General features: G+C 43.6%; 1 protein-coding gene across 2 annotated transcripts; it reads right to left on the bottom strand.

Annotated features, from left to right (window-relative positions):
• Window positions 1-6194: 6194 nt before the first annotated feature.
• Window positions 6195-15018, bottom strand: LOC110498981 (multiple inositol polyphosphate phosphatase 1). 2 transcript variants are annotated; one of them, XM_021575746.3, is made up of 5 exons: window positions 13514-15018; window positions 10875-11069; window positions 10380-10477; window positions 10128-10258; window positions 6195-7294 (listed from the first exon to the last, which is right to left on the bottom strand). In XM_021575746.3, exons 1-5 carry the CDS (start codon window positions 14103-14105, stop codon window positions 6919-6921), a joined length of 1392 nt encoding a protein of 463 aa, XP_021431421.2. In that variant the 5' UTR covers window positions 14106-15018; the 3' UTR covers window positions 6195-6918. The 2 variants fall into 2 exon arrangements, with proteins under 2 accessions (XP_021431421.2, XP_090068524.1); XM_090212398.1 differs by lacking the exon at window positions 13514-15018 and adding an exon at window positions 12650-12817.
• Between the last annotated feature and the right edge of the window lie 2605 nt (window positions 15019-17623).

Raw genomic sequence — 17623 nt, 5'->3', positions numbered from 1 at the left:
AGCACCTGACAAACCCTTAGTACACAGTGACATAGTCAATATTGACAACACATCCATTATCCAACAAGGCTTATGTGAAACTCTGTAGTGTAGTATTGGAGAGAGGGTTTTCTTTGCTTACCTGTGCATCAAGTCATTCCCAAGACAAGTATACCTTCACATATGTTTAATTTCCAAGCAGAGCAATATGTCCGTCTTTGTCTAGCTTTGATAAGAGAAACTAGAGAACAGCAGTTTATTGTTCCTTTGGAAAGGGCCCTGTGCATAAATGAGAAGGTGGTGGGAGAATGCAAGTGGCGAGTGACACCTGATAAATGTCTTATGATCCATCTATAAGCTTTACGTACGTGAAGTAGCTGAAAGGAGCCATGCACAGTGAGCTGCACTACTCTGGACTCCCCTGTACAGCTGGCTACTATTACTCTGAATGCAATGGGGAAGGAAAGTAAAGAGTTTACAGCTCATTGGGTCCTTGTTAGAAGTTTAAAAAAAAAAGGGATCTGACTACTGACCACCAGGCAGAGACTAGAATGACATAGATGACCCAAACCCAGGGAAGCTTTAATTGGATAGAAGAACAGTCTTTCAGATCTGGAAATAACAAGGTACACTAATGTCGCTCCAGCCTTTTCTAGTTATACTGTCCAGCCTCACTAGGTGCATCTCTGTGGCTTCGCACGCTGTGTGCAGGCGGACCATGTTGGTGGGGGCTGCAGAGGGACAGGGGGAAAACAAAAAGGCCTATTCATTCATACATTCCTGCAGTGTGGCAGTCAGGCCCACTGCTCGCTGGCTGCAACCCCTCACACACAGGCCTGGCTGTGCCTCTCCCAGGTCTGCCCAGAATGAGCTTCATTCATTTGGCCCATGGGCTCAGTGACTCCCGTAGTACATAGCGGCTTACTGATACCGTTAGACACAACTTCTCAATGAGCCCTTGTTAGGGACATGGATAAGCTTAATCAGAATTGGTCAAACTGGCACAACTTTGCGCACTGTTTAGCAGCCATAACCCAGATCCAGGTGTGTAGCCTAGATACCTGTCACTAAATATGCCACAACCTGTAATAGCACACATCTCAGCTATTTGAAACAGTTAAACACATCATACACTATCGTATCATATAGTAAACCATAATACATTCTATACAATAACCTTCATTATGTTGATATTATACAGAGCAGTCTCAATTCGCCAGAGCGTGTACTCTGCAAGGTGCCGAAAGCGTTCCACAGTGATGCTGGCCCATGTTGACTCCAATGCTTCCCACAGTTGTGTCAAGTTGACTGAATGTCTTTTAGGTGGTGGACCATTCTTGATACACACGGGAAACTGTTGGATGTGAAAAACACAGCAGCGTTGCAGTTCTTGACACAAACTGGTGCTCCTGGCACCTACTACCATACCCCATTCAAAGGCACTTAACTCTTTTGTCTTGCCTTTTCACCCTCTGAATGGCACACATACACAATCCACATCTCAATTGTCTCAAGGCTTAAAAATCCTTCTTAAACCTGTCTCCTCCCCTTCAATCCACTGTTTGAAGTGGATTTAAGAAGTGACAACAATATGGGATCATAGTTTTCATGTCATGGAAAGCACAGGTCTTCTTAATGTTTTGTATACCCAGTGTATAACACAGGTGGCATATTATTTAATGTGGATGTTTAATATTCTTGTCGTTATTCAAAATGAATTTCTTTGCCAAGAATCAGTTTGCATGGCAGTGATTTCCAGACAGGCAAGTGTTGAGTCAATCCACAGGTCTACTGAACCCCCAACGCTGATTTGTGGCAGAAACTGGGTCACTTTCTTGTGTAGGCTACTGTAACTAAAATCTCAGAAACGCAGGTAAGAATTCTTCTATTATAAAAAATGTCAAACAGCTGTGACAAGAAGCAACGCCAGAATCGACTCCAAAGTATCTCTTTCTGTGATTGACAAACGAAGCCTACATTTTGAGATACAGTGTAGCAGGAGAATGTTTTCTGTCTGTCTGCCCCAACCGCCACAGAGATCCAAATGAAATAATTAGGCTGCATCTTAAAAAGTAAGACAGAATGACACACCAATAGAACTCGCATAGAGGTGGGTCCAATAAGGAAGTAAATGGAAATACATGTATTGTAGGGTCATACCCAAGAAGACTTGAGGTTGTCGTCGCTGCCAAAGGTGCTTCAACAAAGTACTGAGTAAAGGTTCTGAATAGTTATGCAAATATGATATTTTTTTAATTTATTTTTTATACATTCACAAAAATGTGTACAAACCTGTTTTTGCTTTGTCATTATGGAGTATTGTGTGTAGATTTGAGGAGGAAAAAACGATTTAATACTTAGAATAAGGCTGTAACTTAACAAAATGTGGAGAAGGTCTAGGGGTCTGAATACTTCACGAAGGCACTGGCTCAAACTGAATAACACGTTGTTCGGAGGCAAATCTCAGGTATTTTCAGAGTGCTGGCAGAATGGGGATATGGAAGTATGCGTCTTTCAGGTCCACTCTACTGAACCAATCCCCTGGTAGGATGGTTTTGATTCTAAAAGATGATTCAGGCACCTTAGGTCTAGGATCGGACGGAGGCCTCCGCCGTTTTGCGGCACCAGAAAATAGATTGAGTTGAACGTGCAGTTTTGTTGCACTGGTTCCATCTCTTTGATTGCATGCCTTTCCAGGAGCAAGGAGACTTCTGAGCAGAGCTTTTGCTTTTGAGTAGGGTTGCGAGCCGTTGCTTTCAAGACATCCCTGAAGGGTTGGGGGTCGCTGACAAAATTGTAGTGCGTAGCCCTGTGTTAGAGTGCATAACACCCATTTGTTGGCCGTTGACCTTTTCCTAGCTGGAAAGGTGGTGCTCGAGGAAACAGTCTTGTGCTAGCGAGTTAGTCCCATCAGGACAGAGGCCCTCTGCGCGAGGTGGTGCATAGGGGACACGGTCTGCATATGGTGCACCTCTGCCTCTTTGGGGAGCCTGTTCTCCACCTCTTTGGTAAGGCCATTAGTGTCTGTTCCACCATTCCTGAGCAGGTACAGTGTGAGTCTTTACCCCTTTTTCTCCCCAATTTCGTGGTATCCAAATTTGTAAGTTACAGTTTTGTCTCATCTCTGCAACTCCCGTATGGACTCAGGAGAGAAGGTTGAGAGCCATGCGTCCTCCGAAACACAACACAACCAAGCCGCACTGCTTCTTGACACAATGCCCACTTAACCCGGAAGCCAGCTGCACCAACGTGTCAGAAGAAACTCCGTACACCTGGCGACCGTGTCAGCGTGCACTGAGCCCAGCCCGCCACAGGAGTCACTAGTGCGCGATGGGACAAGGACATCCCTGCCGGCCAAACCCTCCCCTAACCCGGACAACGCTTGGGCCAATTGTGCGTCGCCTCATGGGTCTCCTGGTCGCGTCCGGCTGCGACAGAGCCTGGACTCGACCCAGAATATCTAGTGGCACAGCTCAGTGCCTTAACTGCTCCACTCGGAAGGCCCTAGTACAGAGTGAGTCTGAGCCTGGTTTCTTGGCTTCCCAGTTGGGGCTCTGGGATGGGAGTAATAGTTTGCTGGCTGATGCATTCTAGGCTTTGGAATGAGAAGCTGAAGCTCCATCTGTGCTTCTCGGTCTTCCTTAGACACTTGGAGGAGGTGGGCCACTGTTGGGTCAAATGTCTGGCCAGGTGATATGGGTACACCTAGGAGTGGAACCTTCCCTTTGTTAGGGAGCTTGGACTGCGCTAACCATAGGTGGCGCCATGCAACACAGTGTTGCTAAAGATTTCCCAACCATCTGAGTATTGCCTTGAAGGCATTGGATGAGCACATCTGTAACTAAAGACAGTTATTTTATGGTCTCAGCATTGTAGTTTGCGGAGAGGCATTCCTGCAGCTCTTTCTGATAGTATCGCTGCTGAATTTCTAACCTAATCCTGGCGGCTGAATCAGTGCTGTCATTTTTCCTGCCTTGGAATCAGAGGAGGCTGGTGGGAGAAGCTATAGGAGGAAGTGCTCATTGTTATGGTATACTATACTACAACGCACAAAAGTCTTTGAACAACGGGATAGATGTCTTATTCTTTGAAGAACTTAATCAAACTTGGATGTGGACACCATGGCAGTAGGTGCATGTTCCCTGTTGAGGTTCCTGCATGCCATCGCAAAGATTTCAGAGAAGGGCCTCCCGAGTGGCGCAGCGGTCTAAGGCACTGCAGCGTCACTACAGACCAGGGCTGTGTCGCAGCCGGCCACAACCAGGAGACCCATGAGGCGGCGCACAATTGGCCCAGCGTCGTCCGGGTTAGGGGAGGGTTTGGACGTCCGGGATATCCTTGTCCCATCACGCTCTAGCGACTCCTGTGGTGGTCCTGGGCGCATGCACGCACACACGGTCGCCAGTTGTACAGTGTTTTCTCAGACACATTGGTGCAGCTGGCTTCCGGGTTAAGCGAGCAGTGTGTCAAGAAACAGTGCCGCTTGGTAGGGTTGTGTTTGAGGACGCATGGCTTGACGACCTTCACCTCTCCATAGTCCGTACGGGAGTTGCAGAGATAGGACAAGACTGTAACTACCAATTGGATATCACAAAAAAGGGGTAAAAATAAGTAAATACACTTTCAGAGAATGATATTTTCTAGTTGACCGCCACTGCCAGGAAGGGAATGGACGATGCTAGAGCTGTGGTACAGAGCATCATCATCAGAGTGCTCATAGTCTGTGCCATAAGAGTGGGAGGCTCGTGGACAGTACGTCAGTGTCATCTGATTCAACAACCACACTCCGTTCAGAGGTAGGGGTTGGGTTTGGTACCAGCGGGGGAAGCCTGGCCAAGATGTGCTCGAGGCCAGACTCATTGGTTGCCATACAACAGTGACAATCTCCTTGTATCTCAGTTGAGGATGAGCGATGGCATTTATTGGGCAGTGGCTTGGAGCGTTAGACTTGGAGCGTTTGGAATGATCATTGACCTGTGTGGCAGACTCATTTGATGAGAATCCAGAGGCACCACCCCTAAAGCTCACAAGTCAAGAATTCAATGCTCTTGGTTAGAATTTCTGACAGTGAGTCCAAGAGCTGCTACCCTGTGCAGCCATTTGAGCATGTTCATTTCCCAAGCCAAGAATGCAAAGTGTGTGCTCATCTGATGCTGGGAGTTGTTTTTCACGCTGTTGACATTTGTGAAACATCAGCCTGTGTACAGCACTGAATCAGTGTGCAACAAATAGATTCACATAAAAAAAAAAAAAAAAATTCTGGTGTATGCTTTGATTGCTCTCGGTACCGGCTTCAGATCCTTTGAGAGAAAGTTAGGTTTACCGTTGGCTCCGACCAGTCGTGCTTTGGGATCGAGACTCCCGCCTAAATATGTATCAAGGTCCGGGTTCGAAACTCCCACTTATATAAAGTCACCTGACTGGCACAGTCAAGCTTGGACTGTCTCTGTCAAGCAAGGACCGGTAGCCTACATCACTGCTGAGCTCCTTGATCACAGCAATACTTCAAGCGAGGGAGTGGTAATGCTGGATCAATGGGCTGGTGTGGCAGTCAAGCGGGGAAAGGCACGACACCGCGGGTCAACAAGCGCCAACAACAGGTACAACAAGCAAACTAGCTATGGTTGCTATGGATGGCTAACTTCTGGGGTAATAGGATAGACTCAAAGCTAACTAGCTAGCCAACGCACAAGGATGGAAAATGCTTGACAAAAAGCAAAAATAGTTAGCTAGTATGGGCAGGCACAATAACGAGACGTGGGGAGATTGTAGATTAGATAACAAATAAACTACTTCAGCACCTCCGAGTCGTTGAAAAATCCGTAATTCTGTAGAAAGGTAATCTAAAGACTATTAATAGCAGTCTCGTAATGTAAAACACAAACGTGCAAGTGAAGAAAAGGCTGTAGGTCACGTCACACTGCCTTTTGCATTGACGTATCACGTGGGTTCAGTAAGGGTGTGGCGTAACAGTAAACATATTTAATATTCATCTCAATCGCATCACGTGAAGGGGAAGGAGTTCCCATAGGTAATTTGCTGATCCGTTGCAAAATCGAAAGAAAACCATGTAATCAAGAGAACCCATGAATGGCATTTGATGCCATTTACAAATAACCACTGTCATGGAACATTTGAACCATATGACATCATTTACTGATTTTGAAATGGGTTGCTCAATTTGCATTTGATACAAAAGTAAATATGTCAAAATCTCAAGGCATTTACTTTAATCTGAAATATTTCACAAACAAATCAAATGACAATGTAGAAAATAATTAAATAAAGCTAAGGTAACCCCAAATTAAAAGCTTATTGTTCAAAATATATATTTTGTTCACAATGCAGTCCAATGATGTTTGAGTCCATATTTAAAAAAGGCAAACTTTGGAGTAAATGTTTCTGAAAATGAGTGCAAATATAAAATCAGCCCAAACAAAATGACTCATTACAGAGCAAAAAAATGTAACAAACAAACAATTTCAAAGAGTTTCTCAGCAAGTAAACCCAACCCACTGCATCTATCCAGTGGCAGACGTTATATTCTACTCATTGTTTCTTTCTGCGTTTGGAAAATGCATACTGTATGAAAACACAAAAAGGAACCTGAAATCTGCAATATAATATAAATCAATATGAAACCGTGAAATAACATAAATATAAAGCTCTCCCTCCTCTAAAAAGAGTGAATTCAATTAAGACCCTGGATGACCCTAGAAAAGAAAGCAAGCATCATGATAACTTGTGCTAAAGTGACACCTGGAAAAAAAAGGGGCCCAGTAAAAGCTATCTGTGAAACCTGTTACTTCTAAAAAGATGCCAGAAAAAAAGGAACTGGTTCAGACAAAACCTTTAAAACACCCTCTCTTGTATGACACAGAAGTTGGAGTCTTCAAACCCATGTATAGAAAGAGCCCTCCACCTTCACATGCCCCAAGCTCACAGCTCACAGTTTCTGTTGGGTCTGGACGGCTCGCACTCCTTCTCGAAATTGCAGCCGTGCAGCAACTCTCTGTAGGTCTCTCTGACCGTATTGTACAGAGGAGCCTGGTGGTTTATATCGGGGAATTTCAGAGGTGTCTCGTTGAGTAGGAACTGCAGCCGGAGGCCTTCACTGCAGTCATACAGCACAAAGACCAAGTTGGCTGCGTAAGGCACGATGCGGCTGGTGCGGAAGGTGCGGCCATGTTGCAGGTCAAAGTTGTCGGCGGTCAGGGGCGTCTCGTCTCTGAAAAAGCCCATGAGGGCCAACAGGGGCAGGAGGGTCTCGGCATGGCCCACCTGAATGGTCACAGCCTCAGATACATGCCCAAACCTGAACAGAAAAAAAAGGGGACTTAATCCACAATTCAAAAATCATGATGATAACCAGCCACACTTACTATGTTATTACAATGAAGTGAGGTGAAATGCATCAGAGGGAAAAACAAAGGAGAAATTATCAATTGCCATGTAGCAGTTTACTTCAATGACTTTCCCCATTGTAGAGAGCCCATTTTTAAAACAGGTGTAACAATTAATGGGAGAGGAAGTGATGGATATACCCTCAGGGACCCAATAATTTTTAGAACACATTCAAGAACCTCCAGAAGCTAACCAGCTAACTAGCTACAAGCTATTTAGTCATTGTTAGCCACTGCTAGCGGCTTTTACCTTCTGCACAGCCAGACAGTTTTTTTTAGCCTGGATAACTGTCTCTCCACAACAACGCCGGATTCCTGCCGTAATCCCTGGACCACTACTTCTGATCTTCACAGCTAGCTTGCACGCAGTACCGAAGCTATCCCTGAGGCCCACTTCCCGGCCTACTCAGCTGTTCACCCGAACCACACTCATACACGGCTAGAGCCCAATACTCCACCGGATCCTTGCTGTAAACTTGGCTACATAGCTGATGACTGCTGGACTGTCCATTAATCACGGTACCCCATTCTGTTTGTTTATGTTTTATCTGTTATCTGTTTGTTTTACTCACTGCTTTAGCACACTCTGCTAACCCTGATGTCCTTGCCGTGTCTGAATCCTGGCTTAGGAAGGCCACCAAAAATTCTGAGATTTCCATACCCAACTATAACATTTTCCGTCAAGATAGAACTGCCAAAGGGGGAGGAGTTGCAGTCTACTGCAGAGATAGCCTGTAAAGTAATGTCATACTTTCCAGGTCCATACCCAAACAGTTCGAACTACTAATTTTGAAAATGACTCTCTCCAGAAATAAGTCTCTCACTGTTGCCGCCTGCTACCGACCCCCCTCAGCTCCCAGCTGTGCCCTGGACACCATTTGTGAATTGATCGCCCCCCATCTAGCTTCAGAGTTTGTTCTGTTAGGTGACCTAAACTGGGATATGCTTAACACCCCGGCAGTCCTACAATCTGAGCTAGATGCCCTCAATCTCACACAAATCATCAAGGAACCCATCAGGTACAACCCTAAATCTGTAAACAAGGGCACCCTCATAGACGTCATCCTGACCAACTGGCCCTCCAAATACACCTCTGCTGTCTTCAACCAGGATCTGAGCGATCACTGCCTCATTGCCTGTATCCGCTACGGATCCGCAGTCAAACGACCACCCCTCATCACTGTCAAACGCTCCCTAAAACACTTCTGCGAGCAGGCCTTTCTAATCGACCTGGCCCGGGTATCCTGGAAGGATATTGACCTCATCCCGTCAGTTGAGGATGCCTGGTCATTCTTTAAAAGTAACTTCCTCACCATTTTAGATAAGCACGCTCCGTTCAAAAAATGCAGAACTAAGAACAGATATAGCCCTTGGTTCATTCCAGACCTGACTGCCCTCGACCAGCACAAAAACATCCTGTGGCGGACTGCAATAGCATCGAATAGTCCCCGCGATATGCAATTGTTCAGGGAAGTCAGGAACCAATACACGCAGTCAGTCAGGAAAGCCAAGGCCAGCTTCTTCAGGCAGAAATTTGCATCCTGTAGCTCTAACTCCAAACAGTTCTGGGACATTGTAAAGTCCATGGAGAACAAGAGCACCTCCTCCCAGCTGCCCACTGCACTGAGGCTAGGTAACACTGTCACCACCGATAAATCCATGATTATCGAAAACTTCAACAAGCATTTCTCAACGGCTGCCCATGCCTTCCTCCTGGCTACTCCAACCTCGGTCAACAGCTCCCCCGCTCAAGGTACTAAACGATATCATAACCGCCATCAATAAAAGACAGTACTGTGCAGCCGTCTTCATCGACCTGGCCAAGGCTTTCGACTCTGTCAATCACCATATTCTTAGCGGCAGACTCAGTAGCCTCGGTTTTTCTAATGACTGCCTTGCCTGGTTCACCAACTACTTTGCAGACAGAGTTCAGTGTGTCAAATCGGAGGGCATGTTTTCCGGTCCTCTGGCAGTCTCTATGGGGGTGCCACAGGGTTCAATTCTCGGGCCGACTCTTTTCTCTGTATATATCAATGATGTTGCTCTTGCTGCGGGCGATTCCCTGATCCACCTCTATGCAGACGACACCATTCTGTAAACTTCCTCACTGATCATCCCTAAAGCCAACACCTCATTTGGCCGCCTTTCGTTCCAGTTCTCTGCTGCCTGTGACTGGAACGAATTGCAAAAATCGCTGAAGTTGGAGACTTTTATCTCCCTCACCAACTTCAAACATCTGCTATCTGAGCAGCTAACCGATTGCTGCAGCTGTACATAGTCTATTGGTAAATAGCCCACCCAATTTACCTACCTCATCCCCATACTGTTTATATTTATTTTAATTTTCTGCTCTTTTGCACACCAGTATCTCTACATGACCATCTGATCACTCCAGTGTTAATCTGCAAAATTGTAATTATTTGCCTACCTCCTCATGCTTTTTGCACACAATGTATATAGACTCTTTTTTTTCTACTGTGTTATTGACTTGTTAATCGTTTACTCCATGTGTAACTCTGTGTTGTCTGTTCACACTGCTATGCTTTATCTTGGCCAGGTCGCAGTTGTAAATAAGAACTTGTTCTCAACTAGCCTACCTGGTTAAATAAAGGTGAAATAAAAAAAGTTTTTCAATAACAAGGAGAGTGGCTTGATAACAATGATTGGCCTATTTAAGCACTTGTGTTTAAATTATACGATCATGGTAGTCAAAATGACTGTGGACTAACTTTAAAACCAACTCACCTGATCTCATGAGCAGCCTTATCAAGGCGATTGAACAGGTCATGAAAAAGAGCGCAACTGGACTTGCGGTTGATGTCATGACCATAGCCCCTCTTCCAGTACTGTTTCAGGTCATTTTTGTACTCCAGCACCTGAAAAGGTCCAGGTGATTGTGTTAATGAAAATGTGAAAGACTGGTTTGAACTGTATGACTGAACTGGGTTCTTCCTTGTTTATGAGGCAGAGGCAATAGCTCTCCCGCTGTGTACATACTTGGGCGTCCATCTCATCAAACAGGTTGCACCAGGGGGAGTTCAAAGATTTGATGGCAAACTCGTATGAGCACAGGAAGAATGCAGCCTCCACCAGATCTGGTGAGAAAGAGGGGAGAATTATTGAATGAATGAATTCAATTGGCAAGTTTCAACTGTAAAATTATGAACTCCCTAAACTACACAAAGTGGCTACGATTTGGAAACAAGCAACAAGTCCAGTTGCACATCTATCACTCCAGTGTTCATTTGCTCAATTGTAATTTCTTCGCTACTATTGGCCTATTTACTGCCTTACCTCCTTATGCCATTTGCACACACTGTACAGACTTTTTCTATTGTGTTATTGACTGTATGTTTGTTTATTCCTTGTGTAACTCTGTTGTTGTTTGTGTCGCACTGCTTTGCTTTATCTTGGCCAGTTCGCAGTTGTAAATGAGAACTTGCTCTCAACTGGCCTACCTGGTGAAATAAAGGTGAAATAAAAAATAAAAACCTGGTGTGATGTGATTGTATGGAACTTGCAGTTGGGCAGCCATCTTCATCTGCACTATTTTCATCTCTGCTGAGGCCTTGAAGAGGTGGACCTCTTCGAGGGCAGTTTTGTTGTTCTCCACATCGTCAACAAATTTTTTGCACTGGTCAAAGAATCTCATCAACTCATCATTGATTTCGTGGCTGGGTCCAACTTCTGTAACAAGACAAAAAGAGAATACAATAAGTCCAAACATTGTGTATTATTGTTGCTGATCTCGGCCCCACCCGACAGTACTAATGGTGATCAGCAGTGCTTCATTTGTAAATCGATAGGTCCCGGAACACAGTGTGAGTGTGAGAGAGGGGGAGTTATGTGGGGGGCTCTGAGGTACCGGATTACATTGAGAGAAAAAGTTTCAAACACAATGTAGCAGCGCAGCAGACAGAGCAAACATATAGCAGGCTACTGTTACATGGTGGTGAAATGGACAGCACTCTCCAAGGTGCTGATTAATTCAACGCATTTTATGGCCACATACTTGAGTAAAGCTGCGGGGCTTCTACAAGTCCGAATTTCTTATAGCCTAATTTTGTAGACAATGTACAGCAACATTTTTGACGTCACTGTAGAACACCCGCCATATGCATGAGCACACATACTCAGCTGTGGGGCTTGCAAGACCCAAATTTCATATCATTTTCAAGACATCAATGTAGCAGTAGATCAAATATCATAATATCGGAAATATAACTTCAAATAAAATAAATCAATGTAGGCTACAGCAGGTTATACGTTTGCGTGTTCTTGAACTCCAAATTGCACCTGCTCCGAGCACTTTGTCAGTGGATGCACTGCAGGATTAGCAGTGCTGCTAGCTAAGGCATCGCCATCAGGAACAGTTTGCCCCTCACTCCTCTCCTCCGACACTGATAGTCCTCTGGCTGGTTCTGGGTTCGATTCACCATCTTTCTCTAGATTTCTGGACTTGAAAAATGTCCTCAAACTCGATTTGCCTTTACTTATCCATTTAAAAAATAATTTTTGCCTTTCCCACGTTTCAAATTCAGTAGAGAGATGACTAGCCTTGGCTATGTGATGTAATTACGTAGGGAACTCTTCACTAGCTGACCACCACTACCAAGATCTGTGTCAAGATCAGTTACTTACCCTACCGGCCCTCCCCACAACCTATGTACAAATAAGAGAGCAGAGCTGTGTTCGAATACCCATACTAACATACTAACATCGTTTGTAGTATATACTCATTAAGTATGTAGTATAAGTTAATTTTAGTATACTGTAAACTAACGGCATCCTTTCAGTTAAGTGTACTTACGCTCCGCCTGTCTACCGGAAGTTGATGCTGTTGCTATGCAACTTCTTGCCACCATGTTAGCATAACAAATTACTAGCTAGACATCTTACGACTTCATTAACAATGTCCATTGAGAACGAACGAACAACGACAATACCACTTAGCTAAGCATGATGTGAATAATCAATTCAATAAACGTTGGGTAGTTAGTTAGATAGCATATAATTAATAAACTGTCAATAAACTGTCGATTTATTAGTAGCCAAGTAACATTAGGTAGCTAGCTAACATACCGGTACATACAAGCAACTGCTGTAATGATATGCGATTCGTAAGGCTAGCGTAGCAAAACAAATTGTCAGCCAACATCACGTGTAACGTAACTTATTTGAAAAGTAATTTAAAAAATGTATTACATTGCTCAACATTTATCATAACTATAGTTAACTAATTTAACTTTTGAACTTTTTGTACTTACATTTGTATCTGCTCTCGTCAGACTTCGGCTGCATATTTTCCACCATTTTCTTAAAATCTGAAAATGTTGTGAAGCCACGCTAATTTCTGAAGAATTGCATTATGGGCCCTAAAAGCACAGAAAGTGTCCACTGTTGTATACTTCGAATTTTGGCGACTGTAGTAAGACATCCAGGAGCTTTTGGCATACTAACTTTATAAAATGGCTGGGTATAATCCTGAATGCTGATTGGTTAAAACTGCATTCCAGACCGTGTCTATTCCACAAGTTACCACCTGCTATGACAAAAATGCCTATTTACTCTGTTCCATCTGCCTCATCAGCCCAGCCAGGCAATTTATAAACGTAACTATAAAAAACATCTAGACATTCTCACATTTCTTTTAGACTAACATTTACAGGGGCCTAACAACACCTTTGCCAATATATATCCACCAAACACCAGCTTCTCGGGCATTATTACTTAAATGACCAATAAGCATACCACATACTAAATGTACATCACAAATGGTAGTTTTCGAACACAGCTCATGTTTATGGCGCCGACAGACATGGCAGCTCTGCTTCTAGCTCATAAGCAACCTTTTAAGTATTTGTTTTTTTCTGTGGATTATTTATCACAAGCATGCGAAATTACGTCTGCTAAATATGTGTACGTGACCAATAAAATTAGATTTAGAATCAGTGTGGCAGGATAGGATGAATACGCTGAAGGCTCACCGCGCTTTTACATTAACGTTTTTCTGGGAGCGGGACAAACAAAAAGCACTGGTGATCCGTGTTTGTGACTGAGTTTACCCCCAGGCCTATTTATAATTCAGATAATAGGAAAAAGACTAAACTAGGTTTACTCTACAAACTCACCTGTTACGTTCCAAAGGTTGAGTAGGCCTTCTTGGAAAGCGACAATGCTGTCCACGCATCTGTGTTTGGAGCTAGTGATGAAACGGATACGATGGCTCCTGAGGTTTTCCTCTGACATCAAAGATGGAAAGAATGTTGCCAACCTGACAGCCAGATGCCTATGGTCATCTCGCCCCTTTTCCACAAGCTTGCCATCCATGTCTTCAGTGTACCACATTTCCCACTTGGTTTTTATGTCAGTCAGCCATTTATCGGTGTTCTTTGCGTCGTTTAGAACAAGGTCGTAAAGCCGTTGCATCCTTTTGATATTTTTGGTCGTTGGATATCGTGTTCCATGCCGAATTATGGCGGTCACATGAACAGCAGTGCAATCGGTACATCCCGGTTTTAAAAGGGATTTGTTTACCGAGAGGATGTCATTAATGAGATAGGGGTTTACTTCCTCATATCTGCCTTTCGTTCCGAAATAATTTGCAATCGCAGGTATGCTTGAATTAACGTTAGCATTTGCAACTGAGCAGTATGAAACCCGGGTCAAAGCTAGACTAAATGTCGTGAACAACAACGTTTGTTTAGATAACGCTGGTGTCATTTCGTCAAATTAGTTGAGGTAGAAGCAATTGATACTTACAAACGACTAAACTAAGTTAGCTAGTACATTGCTGTCTGCTTTGTTTGTTGTTGTTTCGCTGCGAACTTTGAACTTGGCAACAACAAAAAAATGGAGCTCCACAAGCCGGCCAACCGTATTAAATCCCTGCGTTTTCGTGTGGCAAGGGACCTACACTAAACTGCATGACTTAGTTATAATCTGTGTAGAAATTGGACATAAATCAAGATAATAACACAAACAGTGTTCAGGGCTGTGGGATATCAAAATCAATCAAATATCCCAAACGCAGCTAGACCCAATGGATTCAACATCATTTGGTTTCTATCAGAAAAATACCACTTCTCCCCACCAGAGGGCGACTGCTATACAATAAAATATTTATCACAGTGCTTTTTATGTGCCTGAGCACGAGACACATATTTTATCTAATTTCCCGAGATTTGCGAAATGCCAGGATTGTATAGTTCCGTAGCTATTCATCAGCAGAGCAGTAAGAAAATGAGAAATGGGCTTTGTATTAGTGAAATTGCTGAAAGAATTTCAGGTGCCGTGCACATTCCATCTTTCGGAGGCAAAGACTTCACTATCGGACGCCAACACACGCGATTTCTTGGTCTGTTTGACCGCTCAGTTGCAAGCTAAATTCCAAATCTGTGTTGCGTGCAGACGGCTTCGTTAATAGATGGTGTAATGTTCAAGTACATTTACTGTTTATTTGAATACGCTATCATTATGCAGGGGCCTGTGGCTATCCATAGCTCATTAGAAATCTCCCAGGTGTACTTAATAGAGAGGACACCTTTCATCAACCACTCCTTACCTTCATTTTTTAGGCAAAAAAAAATCCCCGGTGGAGCAGTCCATCTCCAGAGATAAATTGCACAGGTGCAGTGAAATTCTAATGGAAGCTTGCACTTCTTTATTGTTCTCGTTTTTATAATGAATGAATCATGCAATGATATGCATATCACATGATATATATATATATGATTTAATAGTAAAGGTGTATAGTGTAGCCCTAGATATACATTACTTGCATTGCCTTTCAAATTCTTTACAATTCAAAACTTGTTTTTAAGAAAAAGCTTTTAACTGCCTAGGGGGGGGGTTGGACGTTGTTCAAAAGGACACAGCTTCGGTAGGCCAGGTCGGCTGTTGTCCTGTACTTGGTAGGTTCAGGCCTAACCATATATATTTTTTTCTTTCTCTTGGTGGTTAATCCCAGTTTGAATGGGTAAATGATACCTGCATATGTAAACGGCCTATTGTATTTCTATTGTGCCAATAACACGTACCATTGGGTCTCTTAGGCTTGACTGATGGATAAACACAAGACCTGCATGACAGTGAAGGTTGAACTCGATGTCCCTGGTTGGGTACAGACTATCTGTAAATAGAGGTGGTGTCTGTGTCTGGCAGAAGTTCCCGTTGTGTTCCTGAATTATTCACGGGCCTCGTTAGGAAAACCTCAGTGCCACTTTTGAGAGAGAGGTTATAAATTGTGGTAACTTATCCCTGTGTTGGGTTGAGTAGACTGCACTCATGGGCGAAGGAGTTTTTCATTACCTGTGGCTGTTCTGCAATTAGTTTTTCTCAATGATAATGCCTACTAAGAGACTGGCTGAAAGGCAATGCCTTTGTTTGGTAGGTAGGCTAATATGCTTTGAAATGTATACACAGTGATGAGGGTTGGATTTGATTGTAGCTGTGTGTGGCTTTCCCTGGCATCAGTAATATGGTCTTAATTCCTTCCATTGGCTGAAGATGGTCCGATCTTTTACACAATTTAGCCTATGGTAAATTTAACCAAACAAGCTTGATATAATGTTTAATTTCCTCAACTTGCCTTTCAGATGGATGTGGTTTGGGTGTGGTTTTTCACAGTCAGTCAAAGGCCAAAGCACACACTGCTGTGTTGTAGGCATCAAGATGTTTTTTTCATGACCAAATGAGCACTGATAAATTAGCTTGGCTGTTTTAAGATAGAGGTCGCACTTTTGGGCTTTAGATTTCGCACTTTTCAGGCTCTTACAATGTCTCCAATTGTTAAGTTTTGTCCTGGCTCGTCTAGCTGATATTTAACTGCTTTTGTTGCTGATGAAGGACTGGTTAGTGCAAATAGGGGGAATGGACTGAGAGAATTCCTGAAACACACAGTTCGTGTCTGTTGGTAGTTATCCCTATGAATCACGCTAGCAGGATCTGTCCTGTTTGACACACGAAACAAATATATTTGTAAAGTGGATGAAAATAAGTTGATCTTGGTCCAGTTGAGTCATTGTTTTAATTTCCATCTGTGCAACAGTAGTGCCTAAACCACCACGGTTTGTTGAAGAAATGTAAGAAAAGTTTTAATTCACCAATTTGTATTGCAATAATGTCACGACTCATTTGTGGCCTGAAACCAGGGGTCAAAACTGAGACGAGTGTTGACCGAAGTCGAGACAAGTTTGAACTAATCTCTATAATATATAAACAACTTTTGGAAAGCTAGCCATTAAAAAGGTGTGGTCCACAGATCTAATTGAATCTGAACAACCCTTTAACTGGAACAGAGTATGGAAAAATATGACCATGGCATCCTGAAATCCAATCCATCAATTTATACATTTGAAGTTTGTTCAGACTATATCAGACTGTACTTCCGGCGCCGACAGAGATGGCCGCCTCGCTTCGCGTTCCTAGGAAACTATGCAGTTTTTTGTTTTTTTACGTGTTATTTCTTACATTAGTACCCCAGGTCATCTTAGGTTTCATTACATATAGTCGAGAAGAACTACTGAATATAAGAGCAACGTCAACTCACCATCAGTACGACCAAGAATATGTTTTTCGCGACGCGGACCCTGTGTTCTGCCTTACAAACAGGACAACGGAGTGGATCCTATGCAGCGACCCAAAAAAACGACTCCGAAAGAGAGGGAAACGAGGCGGTCTTCTGGTCAGACTCCGGAGACGGGCACATCGCGCACCACTCCCTAGCATTCTTCTTGCCAATGTCCAGTCTCTTGACAACAAGGTTGATGAAATCCGAGCAAGGGTAGCATTCCAGAGGGACATCAGAGACTGTAACGTCCTTTGCTTCACTGAAACATGGCTCACTGGAGAGACTCTATCCGAAGCGGTGCAGCCAACGGGTTTCTCCACACATCGCGCTGACAGAAACAAACATCTTTCTGGTAAGAAGAGGGGTGGGGGCGTATGCCTCATGGCCAACGTGACATGGTGTGATGAAAGAAACATACAGGAACTCAAATCCTTCTGTTCACCTGATTTAGAATTCCTCACAATCAAATGTAGACCGCATTATCTACCAAGAGAATTCTCTTCGATTATAATCACAGCCGTATATATCCCCCCCAAGCAGACACATCGATGGCTCTGAACGAACTTTATTTAACTCTCTGCAAACTGGAAACGATTTATCCGGAGGCTGCATTCATTGTAGCTGGGGATTTTAACAAGGCTAATCTGAAAACAAGACTCCCAAAATTTTA

The sequence above is a fragment of the Oncorhynchus mykiss genome, chromosome 20 (assembly GCF_057628025.1).
Source record: "Oncorhynchus mykiss isolate SJ-2025 chromosome 20, ASM5762802v1, whole genome shotgun sequence".
Taxonomy (NCBI): domain Eukaryota; kingdom Metazoa; phylum Chordata; class Actinopteri; order Salmoniformes; family Salmonidae; genus Oncorhynchus; species Oncorhynchus mykiss.
Note: the sequence above shows the minus strand (reverse complement) of the source record. Positions and strands in the feature narration are given on the sequence as shown.

Coding starts and splice junctions, on each gene's coding strand:
- LOC110498981 (XM_021575746.3), bottom strand. CDS start 14,105: ATGACACCAGCGTTATCTAAACAAACGTTGTTGTTCACGACATTTAGT. Junction 11,070..13,513: donor CAACCTTTGGAACGTAACAG/GTGAGTTTGTAG, acceptor GTCTTGTTACAG/AAGTTGGACCCAGCCACGAA. Junction 10,478..10,874: donor ATACAATCACATCACACCAG/GTTTTTATTTTT, acceptor CTTTCTCACCAG/ATCTGGTGGAGGCTGCATTC.